The 21,949-nt window shown below is 46.8% G+C and overlaps 1 protein-coding gene across 3 annotated transcripts in view; it reads left to right on the top strand.

The window, feature by feature from the left end:
• LOC138503949 (GTPase HRas) overlaps positions 1–21,949 on the top strand; it is a 609,987-nt gene that overhangs the window by 50,821 nt on the left and 537,217 nt on the right. Inside the window, exon 2 of one of the 3 annotated variants that reach the window (XM_069624072.1) lies at positions 2,938–5,557. The exons of the other annotated variants lie outside the window; for them this stretch is intronic. Coding sequence (XP_069480173.1) covers positions 2,938–5,411 — 2,474 coding nt within the window. The 3' untranslated portion in view covers positions 5,412–5,557. Of the gene's footprint in view, positions 1–2,937; positions 5,558–21,949 lie in introns of those variants that run through there. 3 annotated transcript variants of the gene reach the window in all.

Raw genomic sequence — 21,949 nt, 5'->3', positions numbered from 1 at the left:
CAAGGTGGACAAGGGGAAGTTACAATACTGTCTGACGGAGGTCCTATACTTGGGTCAGTTGATATCAAAGGATGGCAAGCGAATTATACCAGACAGGGCACAGGCGATTAGAACAATTGGGGAGCCCAAAACAGTAAAAGAGATGCAGAAATTTCTGGGTATGTGTAACTATTGCCGAGCATGGATATTGGACTATGCGGCGTACACAAGGCCCCTGCTACAGGCACTGAAAGAAGCACAACAAGAACACAAACACATAGAATGGACAGAGGTGATGAACACAGCATTTAACTCACTAAAAGAGCTGATATCAAGCGCTCCAGTACTAGCAAACCCAGATTATGGGCGCGAATTCTTCTTATTTTCACACTGCAAAGGAACATTGATGACAGCAGTACTGACACAGAAAACATCCTTAGGGCACAAACCACTAGCTTACTACAGCGGCACCCTAGACGCAGTAATGCAAGGTCATTTCGCCTGCGAGCAATCCCTAGCTGCAGCCGCGTTCGCAATTGAAAAAAGTGCCACGATAGTAATGGGCTGCCCGGTGACACTGTTTGTGGAACACTCACTTTTTGCAATATTAGAGCGAACAAAGAGCACATTGACAACACAACGCGCCACAGCATATGAGATAATACTGTCCAGCGCTAACATCCATATAGTAAGATGTAAAACAGTGAACCCAGCCACATTCATCACAGAGGCATGCACCATAGAGGACATGCAAAACCACAACTGCGCCACGTACACAGGTGACGAAAGTAAGGATACAGTGATTTTTGAAAATGCCCTGACCGAGGGTGAGGTGTATTTTGTGGACGGGTCAGCATCAATCGACATGGAGACAGGAGAAAAGCATGTGGGTATGGCAGTGGTACGATTAGAGGAAGATGAATATGAGATACTAGTACAACACCGCCTCCCATCACACTATTCAGCGCAAGCAGCAGAACTAATAGCGCTAATAGAAGCATTGCATGCCGCCAAGGGGTGCGCAGTGACCATATATACAGACTCAGCATACATGACAACAACAGTTCACGGCGGGTTGGCCCGGTGGGGGCGGAGAGGGTTTCGGCGAGCAGACGGAACGCCAGTCCAGCATGCAGAATTATTGAAAGAACTGATTGAGGCCCTGCAAGACCCCACGGCAGTGGCCATCGTAAAATGTCAAGCTCATACCGCAAATACAGATTTTATATCTTTGGGGAACGCGGCAGCAGACGCCGCTGCCAAAGCAGCTTCATATCTACAAAAAGGTGAAATAGGAGAGTACATGTTGCACCACACAGCAAGCCAAGAAGTCCCCACAGGATACAACATGATGTCCACACAGGAGATAATAGAGCTGCAAGAGGGAGCTAGTGCAGAGGAAAAATTGCTGTGGACTAAGAGAGGATGCAGCAAATCACCGACTGATTTATTGTGGCGACAAGAGAGTTCAGGAAAAGTGGTAATGCCAATCACGCTGTTAGAAATAGCATTTCAACAACTACACTTTCCTGCACACAACACAAAGAAACACATAATGGCAGAGATACAAGAAGATTGGTTTACACCTTGCCTCCAGGAACACGTCACAAGGTTAGCTCTAGAATGCACGACATGTCAAATTTACAACTCAGGTATGACATTGCGTACACTAAGGGGTACGATACCAAAACCAAGTGGCCCATTCAGAGAGCTCCACATTGATTATGTAGACATGGGAGAAAGGTGTAACGGGGCTCGATACATGATTGTGGTTGTATGTCCATTTTCGAGGTGGGTGGAGGCAGGCCCTTGTGCCCGCCCTGACGCGAAGGGCGCCGCGAAGTTCCTAGTGCGGGAAGTGTTTCCGCGCTGGGGAATTTGCGACGTTATTCGCTCAGATAACGGGACGCATTTTGTTAATGAACTCTTTAAAGAAGTGACTACATTATTGGGAATAAAGCACAAATTATGTTCGATTTATCATCCTCAAAGTAATGGCGTCGTAGAAAAGATAAACGGCCTGTTAAAAAGCAGATTATCAAAACTTTGTTTTTCCCTTAAAAAGACTTGGATGTACTGCCTGCCTTTGGCCTTGTTTGAACTACGAAACCAGCCAAGTAAGGATCACCATTTGTCCCCGCACGAGATCGTCACGGGAAGAAGAATGCACACAGCGCATTCGCCTCTCCGTGAGCGTTCTGATGCACACAGAAGCGCAGCTATATTGGGGGAGGAGTTCACAGAATACCTGCGAAAATTGACACGGGCAGCGCGCGTAATTTCAAAGCAACTAGCCCCCCCCTCGACAAGAGAGGAGGGGAACGCGACTGAACCAAACGGTTTGCCTGAAAAACCACTACAGCTAATGCCTGGTGACCTTATATATGTTAGAAGTTTTGTGCGGAGGTGGAACGCACCACGCTTCCATGGCCCCTATGAGGTAGTGTTTTGCACGCCTACAGCAGTAAAGGTTAAGGGCCTGCGATATTGGGTGCATTTGACAGATGTACGTAAAGCTTACAGCGCTGCGGAGAGTGAGGTGCAGGATGAGGCACAGGCAACAGCGGACGATGAAGTTGTGCGGAATGAATGATTGGAATTTTGTGTGCTTCATGAGATGAACAGTGAACACAATTAGCGCGCAACAAATGTCCTGGACTAAAACATGTACACATGTATATGTAAATTTTCTTTTTACAATTTTTGAAAGTTTTGCGTGGGGTTCTTTTTTCCCTTCCTGTACTCTTTAAGATGTTTTTTATTATTGTTGTTTTTAAAAATGTCATGTTTTTTATTATTTATATATATATATAGTAAGGTACGAATAATATTGACTGAAAGCTACCTTGTCTGTCAACAAACCCCCTTCCTCACCCAACCCTATATTTTATCACCGAAACGTTACAATGTGGAAATGCTTACATGTTTGTATTTAATGAACTTTTGTGTCTCAAACAGGATTTATCATGGCATCGAATGGGCAGCCTGCAACTAATAGATATGTTAGATTTAGAGAAATGTTAGTGGCTAGATTAACATATTCATTTGAATGTAGTTTATCAATGTGTGCTATCGTGTTCTTCATCTCAATGTTTTGTCTGGTGTTACACTGGATTATAGCGTTCATCTCTACCGAGATGAACGAGGGGGGAGGGGGGAACAACACCACCCTTGCTCCTGGAACGAAAACAATTCCGACTGTAGGTATCAAAGAAGGTGATTTCTTGATCTGGGATGGATCACACTTTGTGTGGGGATACTATACTACACCACCCACTGCTGTCCTCTCACAATGGAGAACCAAAAATGTAGATAATGACACAATGTCCCAACCTGGAACATACAACAACCACACGATCCCTCCCGCCCCAATTTCAAACAACGATCTCTTGTTTATTAATGAGGATGGAAAAGTGATTATGATGACAGAACACAAGTCCCTATATGAAGAATTAGAAAAGGGGGGTGGGAGGGAGGAAGGGGGGCCTGGTTCTTCACCTCCTATAACGAGAAGGTACAGAAGAAGGGAGAAAAGTAGGCGGAGAAGAGAGACTGGTGGAAAAGGGTATGATGAGTATTATGGGCTAGGGTTAGACAAAATGGAAGACCCACGACACCCTCACCAAGCAAATAAATGGTATGCAGATATGAGCACAACAGCTAAACAAACAACCAATGAGAGCTGTTATGTCTGCTCACTTATCCCCCATGCATCAGGCACACCTAAAGTATTGTTGCCACGAGAATTGCCCATTGTGGATGCCCAATGTCTCCTTCATCTCACGCTGTGTAGAATAAAGAACACTTTCCAAGCACACGATGTCTCTTTCAGAATGGTACAGAACAACAAAACGTGCTATTCGCAAGCGTCTGGAGTGATCTGCCTTAAAGAACCTTTCTTTGCAATACAAGGGACACTGTTTTCCGAAAGCAAATGGAAAGACGAAGAAGTGCTGTGCAAGGCAGAAGCACTGAAGGGTGTTCAACCGGAAAAGTTGCGGTGGATGGAAAGAACGTGCTTGCCAATATGGAAAGAACACATCCCTAAATTAACATGGGTAACAGCGATGGAAAAACCCTTTAAGCTACAAAGTGAAATACAAAACAAACTATGTTTCAAGGGAGAAGGAAAAATGGCAATAGGAACGAACAAGAACTGTAACAAAACTCTCACCATCCCAGATATGAAAAAAGGAACAGCAGCACTAATGGACACCTACTGGGTATGCGGGAACAAGGCGTACCTGCACCTTCCCCAATCATGGAGTGGTAGCTGCTCAATGGCCACTTTGCATTCAACACTAATGGTGATTCCCGAAAGCCATATTGACAGAAGTAACACGATGAACGAAGGCTTGAACCAGAATGCAGCGTCTCCAACTACACAAGCGCACCTTTATGTCCTGTCCTCCGGAGGGAAAGGAGAAGAGCTCTCAAGGAACAAGCGAGCCTCGAACTACATATCACAAGCATCATCTGATTTATTGGCACAGATCCCAGACAAGTATCGCCTGTTCAGCTCCGTGGAAACATTCTTTGCTTCACTAGTATCAAGTGTCCAAGCAAGAGCAAATGCAAAATGGCTCCAGATCACACGGTGGGAACTGATCCAGTTGGCCAATGACACTGAAGAAGGGTTTAACATAATAAAGGTGGAACTACGAGCTCTGCGATTAATGACCATGCAAAACAGGTATGTTCTAGACCTGTTAACAGCAATCGATGGAGGTGTTTGCCGAAAAATAGGAAGTGCATGCTGCACGTTCGTACCTTCCGAAGACGCAGAAAATGGGTCCCTGTCCCACGTTATTGAAGCAGTACATAACCTGGGCGAGAAGATGAAAATGGAAGGTGGAGCTGAGGATAGCTCGTGGTTCGACAATATCTTCTCTTGGGTTCCCTCATGGCTTGGAGTGACAATGAAGTTCCTGATACCAATAGTGGTGATCATCCTTGTGATGTTCTGCCTGTGCCAGGTGGGCCTCCGATGTTGTGCTAATGCAGTCCCTAACGGTGCAATGATGATGGTGACAATGGGCAACTCCGGTGGTACAATTAAAGCAACACAAGAAGTACATGTGCAGACAGGAACAGACAACACCCCCAGGTACCAGTTAGTGCCTATGTGCCGTGACAAGTACATAGTAGATAAGCTATGGCACACCACGATTAAAGAACCACGAGACGTAGAACTGGAATGGTATGAGGAGGTCTGGGTAGATCTGGAAGAGACCGGCGACTGTATATATTTGACATGTACACCAGACGAGTATGCTAGGAGAGGTGAGAGCTTAAGGGGGGTGTGCAGAGCATGGATGCCTATAAAAGGAACCCCTGCATGGGATGGTGCAGTGTTAGAAGAACAAGAATGTAGAAGATTAGAAGAGCTAAAGAAATTCGTTACTTTAAGTAACGAAAGGGGGGAAATGTAGGGGAGGAATGGCCACGAGGCCCTCCTCACCTACAGCTCCCTCCCCAGGTGAGGACCATGGCTCGGTGGGAGCACCCTCATGCCACCCGGGCCCAGGTGGAGGGGGGTTCACCCGCCGACGACATTGCCCACACGCACCCTGTCTTTGCATTTACCGAAACTTAAGTTAGGCCTAGACGCCATCGTGCACAGCAAACATGGTGTGAGTTCAGCACACTGTAACGAGGCCCCCACCTTTGGAGGGCCTTTCATGCATCTCTGCCGCCTCAGCAGCCCTGGCAGATCCGCTGCGAGCGCGTTCCCATGAGAAAGTCGGAGATGAGCTAAACCCGAGATGCCAACACGGCAACATTATATTAGTAACAATGTGATATTGCACCCCGTATGACCCGGACCGCAAGGCCGGGGCAACGGGGAAAAAAGCTGAAGCATCACTATCTGAAGAAGGTAGAAAATAGTTCAAGTATTGGTATTAATGAACTACCTCTGTTTAAAATGTGAACGAACCATAAAAATGTAACGTTATATGATATCCCTCCAGGTCTGGACTAATGCTGCTATAACCACGGAGAAAGATGTTGACCAAACGTGTAACCTCTATTTGTAAAAGTGTTTTTCAATAGTATGTAGAAACTTGAACTCATATATGTTTTGAATCACCCAAAGCGGCGAGCATCAATCTCTGTAGGCCATAACCTAGATATCCCTCGTATAACGTCTAATGTACATACAATACGCACACAATGTAGTGAACATAATGTTAGGTAATGAAAAGGTACTGGAACCGACTGTATTAAAGAAATGTGTAACGAAAATGAAATATATATATATATATATGTGTGTCTGAATAACGTTAAAATAAGGCAGAACAGTATAAAACTTCTGCATTCACTGATCAGCAACGCACGAGGAAAATACCTTTGTGAGTATATGCAAGGTCATTCCCTCTCCCACCCCACCAAGCCTGCCAGATAAAAAAGCTAAGACTTGTGCTGCGCTCCCTCACCTCCCCCAACCAAGCTGGCGTTACTTCAGAGAGTCAGAGGCCCCGGCGCCGCAACCAAGGCCACAGCCCGCCACCTGTGTTATTTACAGCACGGTAATAAACCCACGGATGAACCCACTGATCTACCAGCACCCTCTCATAAATCCCCACGAACCCCCCCAAGAATCCTGACCCCGTGTAAGGACGACCCCCATCATTGGGACAAGACACAGAGACCCATCTATATAATAACTTCTAACGCAGCAGACAGACATGTATCACTCGGCCCAGGTCCCAGAGCCCCGTCCCGTGACCTAAAATACCGGTCAATAAGACACAGGTAAATCTCACCCCAACCAACAACCACCAGACCTCTCACGAGGTGCATTCCTCATGTGTTGTGTTTATTTTATAAGATAAGCTGGTGAAGCGATTTATTAATGAACGTAAATGTCATTTTCTGAATAACTGTAGTGTGCATGGCCTAGGGCAAATGAGACAGGAAAGGTATTCGTTATTGTCACAGGCTGCCCCAGCACATCAACACCGCATGGATGACCTCAAGCCGGCCTGCCAGGCCCAACCCAACCCACGAGGCTGACCAGTGACGTCGTCCCGCCAAGACCAACCCCGCGCCAGCAACACCTATAGTTAGTCGACACCACCCAATCCCAATTGACTTGTGCCCCCTATAGTGTTTAGGTGTTGATGACGTTTTTTGTATTAGAAATACGCCTGTCTTTGCTATTGTCAGGCAGAGCGCTCTCGTAGGTTGCAGAGTTCTTTGCATGCCTTATCCTTGGATAAACTCCCACTTACGCTCACCCGCACTCTGTCTTGGTCTTATTCCCACTACGGGAGAGTCCCTTATTGTCTCTCATTGCGGGGAGGATCGTGCTGAATTGGGGGCGCTTCCTTTCAATGGCATTATCAACTTGAGTGATGACATCCTTGTGTTTGCAGATTCTGAGGTTGAACACATGAGAAGATTGGAAAAAAACTCTGGAAAGAATTCAGCAACTGGGCCTCACCCTTCACAAGGAGAAATGTGAATTCCTGCTGCAGCACATCTAACTCTTTGGATTAATTTTTCACAAAGGTGGCATATCGCCCGACCCACGCAAAGTATAGGACATCCAAGAGGCGAATCCACAGATAAGTGCATCGGAGATCAGAAGTTTTCTTGGAATGGTCATGTACTGTGGGCGTTTTATCTCAAATCTTGCGACCATATACAAACCCCTTAGACTACTCACCAAGAAGGACAAGGCATGGGAATGGACCACGAAAGAACAGGGTGTGTTTGAAGCCATAAAGGAGATGCTCACCGGAAATGAAACCATTGCTTTCTTCGACCCGCAGAAGGAATCTGAGATAGAGGTGGACCCCAGTCCGGTGGGCTTGGTGGCAGTCCTGACACAGCAAGACGCATATGGGAAGGGGAGACCTGTGGCATATGTGAGCAAGGCCCTCTCCAGCACAGAGCGGCGATACTCCCAAATCGAGAGAGAGGTGTTGGCGGTGCTGTGGGGGTGCCTTCTTTTCCAGATCTACATTCTGGGCAAGCCGGTGACAGTGGTCACGGACCATAAGCCGCTATTACCAATCATGGCGGGCTTGTCGTCGAAGCCACTCCGAGGATCGAACAGTGGATGCTTGCACTGCTGGAATACTGTGTAAAACTAGTGTTCGGGCGCGGGGCCCACAACCCAGAGGACTATATCTCATGACACCCCAGGGAGGACAGGGACACAGAGAGCACAGAGGAAATTGCAGCTCAGGACCACGTCTGCCTGGTGGTCGCAGCAGCCAAGCCAGTGGCACTCTCCAAGAGGTGGTGGAAGTTTCAGGTCGAGATTAGTGTTTTGGCCTAGTGAAGGCTGCCATGGCAAATGGTGACTGGAAAACTACACTGGCGAACCGTCATAAGAGGGTCCAAGAGGCCCAATTAGAGCTGGAACAGCTGTGGTGGGTACAACATGAACTCGCGACTACCGAGGAGGGGGTCCTGGTATGAGGAAGTAGGCTGGTGATTCCGATGGCACTAGTACTGAAGGTGATCGAGCTGGCGCACAGAGGACATCTGGGTGCGGCGAAGACGAAAGCCATACTGCGCCTGAAAGTGTGGTTCCCCAACCTGGAAGGAAGCATTGACGACATCAGCAGCGGATGCGTGTGTTGCCAGGCAGCAGCATCTGCCAACAGGCAACCACAGATCGAGTCCATGCCTCGAAACGTCCAACCATGGGACATAGTGCACATGGATTTCGGCTCCACAGGACGGGGATCACATTTTCTTGTCATGATCGACCAGTGGTCCAGGTATTCGTAAGTGGAACTAGTGGAGTCCACGTCATTCGAGCAGGTGACACAGGTGATGGACAAGATATTTGCGACAGACAGCTTTCCCATGATCATCTGCTCAGACATTGGGCCCCGGTTCAAAGGCGAATGCTTTGCGGAATTCCTGGAGGAGTGCAGGATTACACATCGAAAGGTAGTGGTGATCCGGCCGTGTGCCAAAGGCGAGGCGGAGCGCTTCATGTGCACGCTTAATAAAGTCTTCCGCATTGCACAAGGTCAAGGAAACTGCCTAAAAAGGACGCTGTATCTGTTTTTGCAGGAGTACCGATCCACACCATACAGCACCACTGGGGTAGCACCAGCAGAAGCACTGTTTCAAAGATGCCCTCGAGGTCCCATCCCGGAGGTTGAAGGACGGGTCCTGGGAACAATTGACGACAAAAGAGTATTTGAGGAGAGGAGTATACACACAGCCAGTGAAAACGTGAGGAGATATCTGAGGTCACCTGACCTGGCGGTGGAAGACACAGTGTTAGTCCAGAACAGACATCATGAAGGGAAACTCTCCCTCACATATGAACCATGCCCCATGGACGCTGTCCAAGTAAAAGGATGCATGGTTACCGCTGCAGATGCCAGAAGGACGGTGACCCGCAATTCCAATTTCTTCAGTAAGATGGGGGAGAATAATTAAATGCGCGATAAGGTAAGGGAGGGGTCACCTGCCCAAAGCCCTGAGAGAAGCAAAGACTCTGGATACGCCCGAGAATGTGAAGCCCTAACCCTGGTAAGTGAACGGGCAGAGGGAGAGGGAGGAGGAGGCCGGTACCCCAGTCGTGAAAGCTGACGTCGCTCGATACGTTTTGAGGACTATGTACTGTCTGAGTAGTGGGACTGGAGCATCCAGGCACCAAGCCGGACACTCAGAGGAAGTTACGGTTAATTTATTGTTTGCCGCCACGTTGGGGCCATGTAGTGTGTATTTGCCCATGTTGGGCCAGCCAGCACTAAGTTCTGTTCACAACCATAATGTAAGGTGTTTAAGTTTGTTCCGTATGAAAAGGGAGAAATGTTATGTAGTCACGTGATGGTGCGACAGCGACGTTAAGCCTTTGTACGTTCCAAAATAAAAGGGGTGTTCCCGTGCCTGAATAGGAGTGCGTGCCCGGAGCAACAGACCCATGTCCAAGTGGTTCTTTACGGCGGGGCGGGGGGCTGCACTCTGGGGCTCCATGAAGGAGCGCAGCAACCATTAACAATTAGTAGCATTACATTTCCTAGCCCCAACAATCCATCATAGTGTGGTACATCTCCCATCGCTAACAATCCATCTAAGTGGAGTGCATTTCCTTCCCCCAACAATCCTTCTAGGTGCCGTACTTTAATGTTCCAACAATCCATCTAAGTGTGATACATCTCCCACCCCTAACAAGCCATCTGACTTTGACATTAATTAGCAGATATTTCGATTTTCTGAGTCGCAAGTGCTTTGAAATGTCTAGGATGGTGGTGGTGGGGAGTGCTAAGCTTTCCAAGTTCATCATGTAGCCACTAAGAAACCATGTATTGTGGTTCCTTCAATGCCCCAACAATACAAAATGTAACCATCTATAATTATGATGTTAAGCCAGAGTGGAGGTGAAAAGGCATCTTCGTGTTTCACGCCATGTTTATCACTTTGTCCCATGTCAGTCGGCCTATTGGCGCACTTAACCGGATCAGTTTCAGGTGCTCACACTGTAGAGTATGGTAGGCCGGGATTCTCGTGTATCGTCACGTGATTTACAGAGTGCCGGAGGCCGGGATTCTCGGGTGTCGGATTCGTCACGTGATTATCCTAGCACTCCAGGGATGCCAGGGTCCGGCGGGAAGTATCTCCCTCCTGTCGCCTTGGCAGGGATCAGATGGTAGAGGCAGGGTGGTAGGAGGTTCATGAACAAGTCATGCTGCAGCATGAAACCAATTTGCCATCATGTTCACTCACCCCAAAGACGAAAGGCGAAAGCCAATCTTTGGCTACAAACCTGCCACGTTTTGTATGTCTGCCATTGTGGGGCACCTCGGTGATTACATTTGTCCAAAAGTTGAGGGGGCGGGACACAGTGTAAGAAGAGCATCTCAGTGAAATAACAATCCTCAACCAGTTACTCACGCACTTTGTCTATTTCTTAGGATGTCTGATAAGCTATGTTCCCCGTTTTTACCCGAACCCCAGAGTCCCATTGCATCCCTGTATCCAGGAATGGGATTCAAATCAAAAGACGAAGCTCTGATACACGTTTCTTCCTTCCTGACAGCTTCAGTGATTCCAAGAAAACGCTTTGAGTAATATCAAAATGGAAGCGGGGTGTCACTTTGGGCGAGACTGCTGGTTCAGAAATCACAAAGGCGTTTTCCACTGGGGGGTTGAACTGTGATGTAGATGTCACGCGGTATAAAAAGATTATTATGTGAAAAGCACGGCAAATAGCAAACAACCCAAATTAGGACTTGAGCCCATTTCTTTTGGAAACATACATGGCTATAGAAACAAAAACAGAGCTCTGTGCTTTTATTGTGCCAGTTTGGGCAGGCGGATGGGCGAGACTTACACTCTGAAATTAAAGAGATTGGCACAGTCTGCAGGCAACTGATTGAGGCTGCCACGAAGCCTCTGGATGCCCAATAAAGAATGCATATAGCGACCAGAGCGCATGCATGCAGATGAGTCTGTCCTCTAAACTCAGCAAGGTAAGTTGTTGCAGAAAAAGGCACCAGTTCAGGACTAGTGGAAAACATAGTTATGTTTTCACTTCCCTACAGCCAATTCACTTCAGTAAGAAGTAATGTATAGTAAATAATGTATACCGTTTATGTCACGAACACCACACATTTCTTTGTCTTTTGGTGCTTAAATAACACAGTACCCAACTCATAGCCGTTGACCAGACCTCAAGGATGAAATGTAGAGTGACCCCCACTGGGATTCAAAACTAACGCATGAGCTGCGCACAGATCTTTCAAGTTGGCGCTAAACTGACCGAGAGCCACAGTTTTTGTTGGCTATGTTGATTCATATTGGACGGTTTGCGTTTGTTGGCTAAAACTCATCTCTATGGTTGTCGATAAATTACAATGCTATTTTGACTGGGCACCTGCTCCAGTTACGCCAGATGTAGTCTTGTACCTTCTATTGTTAGATTTGTTTTTTTTCTTTAGCAAATCCCACGAATCTGAAATTAGATCTTTAATGGCTTCTTAAGTCTTTGTTTTTGGCTCTTTTAATGGCTTTATCCTGTTTCTGTAGCCTCTTTTTGAAAATTCAAATGTGTGATGGTGTCCTCCATTTCTGATACTCTAGTCTTTTTTATCCCTACACATTTGCACAAAGATACTTCCTTTCTTCAATTGTTTCCCTATGCTTCACAATGTTCTCTGGCCTTCACAAGCTGCTAACTTATTATTTACTCTCTGCAGAGTTTGTTCCAGCACAGTTTTACTGTGGGGGCTTTGGCCAATCTCTCGGTTCCTGGGTCCGATTCCTTTTCTTTTTCTTCCAGCAACAGACCTAGATCAGAGGCATCAGATGGCACCACATATCTAAATAGCCAAGAAAACAAAGGAGGAATTGTTGTGCTATTTGCCACCTTCTTTGTTTTTTTTTTAATCAATGATGACGTATTCATGTTTTATTCAAGTCATTTTTTCACTCCGCTTTGTTACAGTTTATGGGTTTCTTTTATTTTAGCTTCCATCCTTAAGCATAAAGCTTTTCTCTCCTTTATAATGAACGGATTGATTTAATTGAACCATGGCTGCTCACATGAGGAAGGACTGCTGCTTGTTATGTGTTGGGTTTTGCCATTTTGTGAACATGAAAACATTCTGAAGAAGGAGTTTTTGCTCTGTTGGACCTTAACCACTGTATGCACTTGGTAATCGTAATTGGATATTTATAACGTGCTTAATACCCAGAGGTTTCTAAGCACAGACCCGGGGATCGAATCTGTGTTGCCCAGCGTTGTCTTGCTTCCAAAGCGACCGCATTGCCCCTGAGCTATCCTCCTGGCCCTTGGGACATTTAATTATTTTTTATTCCGCACATGTCAAGTGCAGCAGTATGCATGTTTGGACTTCAAAAGTCTCAAGTTGTATACTTTTTCCTTGAGCATACATTGTGTTAAAATTACTTTGATTATTAGAAATTAAAGTTGGTGCGATATTTTGAAAACTGGCTGGAGTGAAGACACTTTTGTGCATCGAGCAGGAAGCTTCTTTGTTTCTCGCACTGCTTCCATTTTGATAAAATATGTGGAATATTTTGCTCACAATATAGTTTGTCCATTTAAATGCATTCCAGCTCTTTTATTTCCCCTCTTCTTTTTAATTTTGTATTTTCTCTAATATGTGTTGTCATTTCTCTTTCATTCTTTTTTTACAATATTTCCCAATAAGCAGTCCAATTGCTCACCTTCCGCGTCATTGTTCTTGGGTGTTGCCTTCGGTAGTATCTCCTCTAGTTCGACCAGCTCCTGCAACGTATAGGCTCAGTGATGCTAGGAACGCAACCAGTTGAAGCTGCTGCTGTTGCCACGAGATACTTGCCCGATGCATCCTCCCTCGTCTGCAGCGGTTGGAAGGGTCCCTTCAGTTCTGAACCTAGTAATTGATCACTCTGCTCATGCGACTATTGCTTGCTTTTGGGCCTGCTATTTACAAGAATTTTCGACTTTGGACATTTGGAATTCCAAATGTTGATTTTCTCAGTCAAAAATCAAAAATGTGTACTCGCTTAACTTGATTTTGTTATTGAGTTTTTTTTTTAACAATAAGGGCACTTCATAATTTCGAATTCCCATTGACTTGATTTTTAAAGTAAAGCAAGTGAAACTCCCGTTGATCACGGAGTAGCATTCTTGCAAGTCACTGGGCATTTGAAGTTGGCCAAGGTCATTCGAGATTCTGAATAACCAATCGAATTCCCAATCAGGAAGGCTGGTGGGCAACACACCTGGTGCTCCAACCTTCCACTCATTGGGATTTTAGCCTTTAGAATTACCCCGAAGTAAAACCAAAACAATTTCAACACCTTGACTAATTTGTGCAGCAAGTAAGCAGTTTTAAAATTGGTTAAAAACAGTTGCGTTCAGTAAGACACTCTTCTATACAGCGAGGAGAGGTAGTCTGTTGGTAAAATTGAATCTGAAACTAAAACTCAGAGTTTCCAGCTCCTCTCTTTGACGATGTACTGGGATCCTTGCCCAAGTACATTTTCTGCGTAAATTGGTAGTACCTAGAAACAGGCCAAATGCCGCTATATTAAAAAAGTGGCCATTTTGCATTTGTGAACACTTGCGTCCGGATTTACAAAAATGTTTTAACATGGGAAAGTCCAATTGAAAACATTTTGGAAGTCATGACCTTGATCTGTACTGCTTATTAGTTAAACAGATGGAAATATTGAATGACGGAACCAAACTAAAAACTCAAAAACGTTGTTATGGTAATATTGGTACTTATTGTTGCAGAGGATATCTAGCTTAGCATTCCTAATAAGTTATCAGGCAGGGAAGGGCAGAGACGCAGCCGGGAAAGGAAACTGTTTCACAATATGACGAGTTGTGTATCACGTTTGGGTTTCTGTTGCAAGGTGAGGAAAAAAGAGATGGAAGTTGTAAGGCGTCAGCAAAATACTATTAAATTAATAATGGTAAAGTCTAAGAAAATGACACCAAAGTAAATGCAAGCAAATCTCATGGTGAGTATGGTACAATGACTTCATCTTCACAAAGCGGGCACACGATGCAGGAAAAAGAAATTATGCCTGGCACTCTAGGCTCCTCCATTGGACAATCTAGCTGGGCTGTGACACCTGGCCCTATATCCTACTGACATAGTTAAAATGTGTCCTGAGCAAAGATGGCATCCATGACCTAGGAAGCTGTAAGATCTACTGGAGGTCAGTGGCAGTCATAAGAAGGAATAACATAAAGGGCACATCCTCCTACATGGATAGTCGCATGGCACTGCACAACTGCGATGCTAGAAAAACTGGGCACATTAACAAATTAATAGGTAGGGTCCAGGCTAATCTTAAGAGAGGGATATGGCTCAGGCCAACACTGGATATCTGATTTATGCTGTGCCATTGAATTATTCTTTTTTTCTGAGTGTGGCATACATGTAAAAGGCTGTGTTTTTAAAATATATTTTAAAATTGGATTGGGACCAGCAACAGAAGAAATACTTTACATGTGAAGTAAACTAGACCAGCTGTGAAGTAGTCCTATCTCATGTGTGACAACTTGAGCCAGTTGTAGCTTCATTTTTTAAATTATATGTATGGGCCTGCTTCGGTATTCCAGCCTACGTGAATTGCCAGTCTTGGCTCAGGATTTGCTGCATGAAATCTAGAAAATGTTTAGCTGGGAGTGCATACTCTGGAATGAAGTTACTTCAAGTAGCGTAACAAATGTCTATGTAAAATGGTGATTCTCAAAGACTCTGCACTAAAGAGGCCTTTTATTGATAGCAAGTGCTGAACAATGCCACTCTCCTAATATGCCATAAAATGCATCATTCACCATTAACTGTCTTCAAACATCATGTGTGGGAGATATCCTTATAAATTGGACGCTAAGAAATACGATCAGTTGCTGATACCCTACTGATAAGCAGCCTATCAAGCACTTTTAATCCCTGAAAACATCCAGATATTGCCCAACAGAAAATAGCGAGTATACATTTTCAGAACAAAAAATGGGAACCAATGGGAGCATCAGAGCCTGCTGCCATCTTGCTTCTGCTATACAGATAAGTTTGGACCGTTGGTGCCAGAGACGCAGCTCTAATATTATCACTGCCTGATCTGAAGAGGAACTTAAACTAAATATGCATCTTTTAATTTGGATAAATTGCTAGGTGCAAACAAGTATGTATTACAAAAGGATGTATGTTTTAGGGGACAAATATATTTTTCTTGCCAAAAAAAAATCCCCCATCGGCAGTGGGAGTTTTTTTTTCTCCCTTAAAAAATCCTTTACTCCCAATTTCAGAAAATGAGGAGTCACACATAAAATCTTCTCGAGAGCCCTGTTTGATGACAAATGAGGCTTTCCGAGTGCCATTCAGTTAAAATTCTTTTAAAAAGAAAACAAAAGTTTTTACGAGTAACTTTTTGGAGGATGCCACAAAGGGTGGAATGGGGAGGGAGTTCAATTCAGGTTTGGGAGTTATGCTGCAGGTGGTGGGAAGCTTCAGGTTTTTGAGTTGATAGCCAGCTTCGGAAGGAGGTATTGTTTTTGCAACTCTCTTATTCAGGCATTCTTCCCCTTCCACCCTCAACAAGAGGGAAAGGGCGGATCGCTTGGGCCAGTGTTAAGATGGCTGTCTGGGTTTAATGGGGGATTCAATTAGAAAGAGGAGCTGCATATAGGAAGAATGCCGATCTTTTGTGAGCACTGTTCAAAAGTTCCAGAACTACTGGCTCGGGCATTATTTCCCATTTTGCTGTTACTGTTTTGTTTGAGGAAAGCCTAGAAGCTTACCTTGCTGCTCACTGCAATGTATCCTGTGTGAGGAGAGATCTCCGGGGGTCCTTACGCTGCCATTGCTGAGTGAGACACACCTGTTATCTTTGTGAGAGAAGCATCCAATGAAAATGCTCATGTCTCACTTACTTTTAGTAGCAAGAGACAAGTTGTGACGGATTGCCATCTGCAGGGCTGTATAGATTGAGCTTTTTTTTATTCTTTTTTTTTTCAGTCAACAAAAATAATGTGGGTCATTTTGTTTCTGCAAGGGAGACGTACCAAAAGCTCCATGCCAAAATTATGGTGATCGCATGTGCCTTTGCTGTAATGGGTCTATTGACAACTAGAGCCATGTCTTTGTAGTGGCACAGAGCAGGTTCAAAGGTCATATGTGCATTCCCGACACAAAGGTACTGCAGGTAGAGGATGCTTTTTATCTTCTGTACCTTTTGATTTAAATTATATCAACAGTATGCCTTAGTCTTGTTCTGTGCAAATGTTTATATAAAAACCAGGCGACTGTGGCATGTGACTGCTAAGGACGCACAGCTATACAGCCAGAACAATTTTATAATGCATTAATGTCCGCTTTGAGCGGGGCCTATAATGACATGACTTTATTGGTGTCTAGGCTGACTGTCTGCACAGCTGCCATGTGGAACAATAGTCAGGGTACTGCCTCTTCGATTCTCTTGCAGGAAGGGTAACCCATTCCCCTTGGGGCATAGAAACTTCCCACAGTGAACAGTGCTTCAGAGACAGCATTGACATTACAAAGCCACCCGTACACCAGGGAGCTAATCACTGGGGTTTCTTTGAAGTCACCTTGCATGCCAAGGGGGTGGATCTGGAGTTGCCGGAGAGGGTGGGTAGGCCTGGAGATGGGTCCCACCATCTTCATTAGGTTAGATGTCTCTTCCTTTTTCCTCTCACCCCAATTTCCTGTGGGTAAGGTACTCAGTGTGATGTCATAAAGCAAAGGGCACTTGTTATAACATTGATGGAACCCCTTATAGCAGGCTTTACTCCTACGTCCCGTCCCCTTTCCTCCATACTTGTGGTGACATTCCGTCCTTCGGGACAGGACCAGAAGACTTTAAAGCATCAAAGAATTTACTTTTTTGTACTTCTTTTATTTTTACGTGGGGCCACCACACGTGACTGCAGCCCTGCCTTCCTGAGCTCTGCCCCGTGCATCGCCCATCAGTCCTTTTCTCTGTGCAGTCGGGGTGGGACTCACTTGCATCACAGCGAATATTTTTCTTTTTGTTCCCTTGTCCTTGATTCCTGCTCCGGCTCCACAGTCCTCTCTCTTCCGTCTATGCCAGAGTGTCTGGGATTCGTGTCCTGTTCATCGTGCGAATGTCATTTCACAAGGGCAGATACTACCCACTCTTTGCCTGGAGTGCTTCGGCCCGGAACACCGTTGGAACTTGTGCTTCTACTGCGACTCCCTCTCGGTCCGTGCACTCCAGCGGCGGCTTGTCAGGTGGGAGGAGGTGCTTCAACGCGTTCCTCCACCACATTTACAGCAGTTCATTGAAGAAAAAAGGAAATGGCCAGTAAGTTAGTTACTTTTAAGGGCACACCGGTCAGGTTCCGGGGTCTTCTGGGTCCGGGAGGGGCTGAAACGGCTGTATTACCAGGGATCTCCCTGAGGTGTTCCCAAAGGGATCTAACCAGTGCTCCAGAGTTTCCTCCGAGGACCCCTGCAAAGGGGCTGCCAAAACCGAATATTCATTCGAGGTTCCCCATGTGGGGGCTAAAGTTAGGCCTAGTAGTTCTGGGGCTGTTGTCACCAAGGTTTCCACATCTGGAACTAAGTGTACCGAGTCTCGGCTCGAGGTCCCTCTCAAGGTGACTAAACGTACCAGGGTTATCCCTGAGGCTCCCCTTCTTGGGGCTATATTCAAGACCAGCAGGATTGAGGGGCCCCCTTTGATGGTTCTGGCTTCAGGGGGTGACTCTAAGCCTTCCCACACTCAGACCAGTGGTGGAACCGATCCTGCTGAGGGGGCAAAGAAGCCAGATAAGCACCTTAAGTCTTCGATTACCGGCTCCGCTGAGGTTGCCTCTCTTGGGATTAATTCATCAGCAGTCTCTAAGGTGTCTCAGAAACACTCTAGATCTGCTAGCACCGGCTCTGCCGGGGTTCCTTGTCGTAAGGCTGAAATGGAACATAAAACACCGGACTCCCCTGTTGTGACCATAGGCTCACTTGCACCTGTGAAGCAGTTTGCCAGGTGTTAACAAAATGGTGGTCCAACCCCTGCGGCCTACAGCAGCCATTTTGACTACCTCTCTTACACCAATGTTCAGCACGGCTCGTCCTGAGGGGCCTGTTTTTGGGGCAGAGTAGCCTTTTCCACGTTTTGTGGATAACAAGAACCCGTTCCAACCCACAATGGATTGGCGTGCTCAGTCTCTGCTGTTGCATACAGTCTTGCTGCCTCCTACGTCTGCGCCTTTGATTTACGTGGATCTAGTTGTTGGGGGACCATCCTGGCGACCATCCTGGCAACCATCCTCTTTGCGATCCTGGTGGTATGCCACTTTCAAGCAGCCTGTACACACTCCAGCACCTAGACCTTTGTCGGTGAATGCGTTTTTTTGGCAAGTTTCGCATGCTTATGCTTTCTGATCCCAAGAAGGCATAATTTAAGGATTTATTTAGGGAAATGTATCCTAAACCTCCTGAACAAGCTCCTGCTCCGGCAATCCCTATGCAGGTCCCAGTAGTGCAACCTCCTCCACCACTTCCTGTGGGGCCTCCTCCTCCTCTGCCTCCACTTTCCCCTGTGGAAAAGACTCCTATTGTGCAGCCAACCGTGCCTTCGGGCCTGAGGCGCCACAGGCGGACCAGGACAGTGATGTCCCGCCCCGCTCTATTAGAGCCTTTCACGACCGGGTTGTGGATATTATGGCATTGCTCGACATCCCAATACCTGAGCCCCTGGCTCCACAGGAGGGGGTACTTTCTGGAGCCTTCACTCTGTGGACACAGGAGCGCACCGGCCTGTTCCTTCAGAAGGACGTCCTGGCCGAGGCCTGTAAGGTCTGGGAAAAACCTCATCCAGGGCGAAACCTAAACAAGAATATTGATACTCGCTACAAGCTACATGCGTCTGAGGACTTATCCTTGTCTGCATGTCCACTCCCCTTATCGACGGTGGTGGCAGCAGCTACGCTCCAGTCAAAGCCGGCCTCTACATCCTCCACTGCAGCGTCTCAGATCCTTTCCAAAGAGGACAAGCTTCTTAACACTGTTGGGAAATCGTTTTTTTCTAATTCGGCTCTTCAGGTGCGTCAGGCGCATACCAAGCTTATCCTGGCAGCTGCTAAGGTCAAACTGTGGAGGAAGCTCGCCGGGTTTCAGGAAGGTATTCCTTCTGATAGGCTCGAAGACTTTTAGGGCGGCTTATCGGATGCCAGGGTTCTGGCGCAGAATCTACTTGAGGCTGTGACCAATCATGTAGATACTTCCGCTCAAGGTCTTATGGCCGGAGTAGACCTCTCCTGCCAAGCGTGGCTGCATCCTACAAAGGTTTCAAAAGGAAGTTCAGGACGAGGTGCTTGATCTCTCCTTCCAGGGTAAAGAACTGTTCCACTCCTCCACGGATGAGGAACTCACAAAGACCAAGGCAAGCACTCAAATTGGCAAGTCATTGTCGGTCCTTGCAAAAACCCCAGCAAAGGCACCTTATACTCAGAGGTAAGGGTCTCAAATTAGGTCCTACCCTGGTTTCAGAGGCTTTCGGGGCGACTGTGCGTGCCGCGCAGAGGCCCCAGCTGGTGGCCCCCGCCGTAAACAGCAACGTCAAAGTGGCCGGTTTTTCTCTCGGCCAACAGCCTCCTCTTCAGCAACGGGTGGTCTCCTGCCGATAAAACACCTAAATGATATTTTCCATCGGTCGCACAAGACTCTGGTGGGAGGATGAATTTCATCTCATCTGGAGGTGTGGCAGACCATCACAGAAGACCGGTTGGGCTTCTGCTTGCCCTGGACCCCTGTCTCACCCTCCCACCTTCCTCTCCAGCATGCTGGTTGCCCTCCCTTAAAGCCGAGGTACAGAAACTTCTAGACCTCAGAGCAGTGGAAGCTATACCGTTGCAGGATCAAGGGGAGAGCTATTACCCCTGTCTGTTTACAGTGCCCAAACCCAACCAGGCTGGCCTGCGCACTATCCTCAACCTCTCCAAGTTCAATCTCTTTCTACCCCAAGAGAAATTCAAGATGAATACGCCCTGCCAAACAAAGTCCCCTCTCCGGAAGGCCGATTGGCTCAGAGTGGTAGACCTTCAGGATGCATACATGCATATTCTGACCTGGAGCCCGCATTGAAAATATCTGTGGTTCTGAGTGGGAACGGAACACTTCCAGTATCGTGTGCTTCCGTTTCGTCTCAGCTCATCACCGTGTGTCTTTACGAAGATGATGTCCGTCATCGCACAATTCCTCAGACTGCAGGGGGTTCATGTATATTCATACTTGGACGATTGGCTCCTGCATAGTCCTTGCCCACAGGCTGCTACGGCCAATCTTCAGTCACTCCTTCAGCTCCTGTTCGCTGTCAGTGAACTGGCGAAAATCATCGATGACGGTCGTTCAATACCTGATCTTTCTGGGTTTCCGTTGTGATACCGTCAGAACCAGTGTTCCTGACAGAGGACAGGATTGTGGACCTTTCGACCACGTGCCAGCTCTTCCTGCAGTCCTCGCACATGTCGGCCTGGTGTTTCCAGAGACTCCCGGGCCTCATGGCCCATTGCCTGTTAGCTCTACCTCTTGCACACCTGAAAATGAGGCTAACTCAGCTTGCTCTTCGGAGCTGCTGGTCCCAGGCTACGGAACCAGATTCCAAGATGATTCCAGTCCCATCCTGCATGACGGCAGATCTTCAATGGTGGTCATCCACCAGCAACCTTTCAGTGGGAACCTCCTTGCAGGAGCCCTGCCCACAAGCAATGGTTACTACAGACTCCTCCCTTCTAGGGTGGGGAGCGACACAGCATCACCTTGAGGTGTACGATTTGTGGACACATCAGGACAGGCGGTTCCATATCAATTACCTGGAGCTCTTCGCAGTTTTTCTGACGCTCAAGGCTTTTCAACCCTCTATCACTAACAGTGTGGTTCGAATTCGCACAGACAATTCAACAAACAGGGGGGCACCAAGTCTCCCCTCCTGGTGGACCTTTCTATCCAAATTTTGAAGTGGGCTATCCAACACAATGTCTGGCTTCAAAGGTGTGCACATTCCGGGTCACATCAATGTGGCTGCAGACTCCCTCAGCTGCCAATCTGCGGCGAGTTAAGATTGGGAGATGAACACTGATGTTCTCACCAAGATCTTCCAGCAATGGGGTACTCCAGCTGTGAACCTCTTTGTGACATCATTGAACAGGAAACTTCCTCTTTATGCTTCCAGGGGTGGGCTCTGAGTGTCTTCCATGGAAGACGCCCTTGAGATCCTGTGGGACAACATGAAAGCTTACACTTTCCCTCCTTTGTCACTGATTCACTGGTCACTCTGGAAACTCAGGAGTGCATTGAACTGCACCCTTCTCTTCATAGCTCCTTGGTGGCCAGCCAGGTTCTGGTTTTCTGAACTGCAGCACCTGTCGGTGTCCTCTCCGATCAGGTTGCTGCAGATTCCCAACCTTTTTTTCTACAGAGCAATCACAATCGTTCAGCTTTGCAGTCAGGTGCCTGAGTTCTGATCATTAGCACAGTTCAAC

Source organism: Ambystoma mexicanum, chromosome 11, assembly GCF_040938575.1.
Source record: "Ambystoma mexicanum isolate Mex_15411 chromosome 11, UKY_AmexF1_1, whole genome shotgun sequence".
Lineage (NCBI taxonomy): Eukaryota > Metazoa > Chordata > Amphibia > Caudata > Ambystomatidae > Ambystoma > Ambystoma mexicanum.
This window is presented reverse-complemented; position numbering and strand designations above follow the sequence as displayed.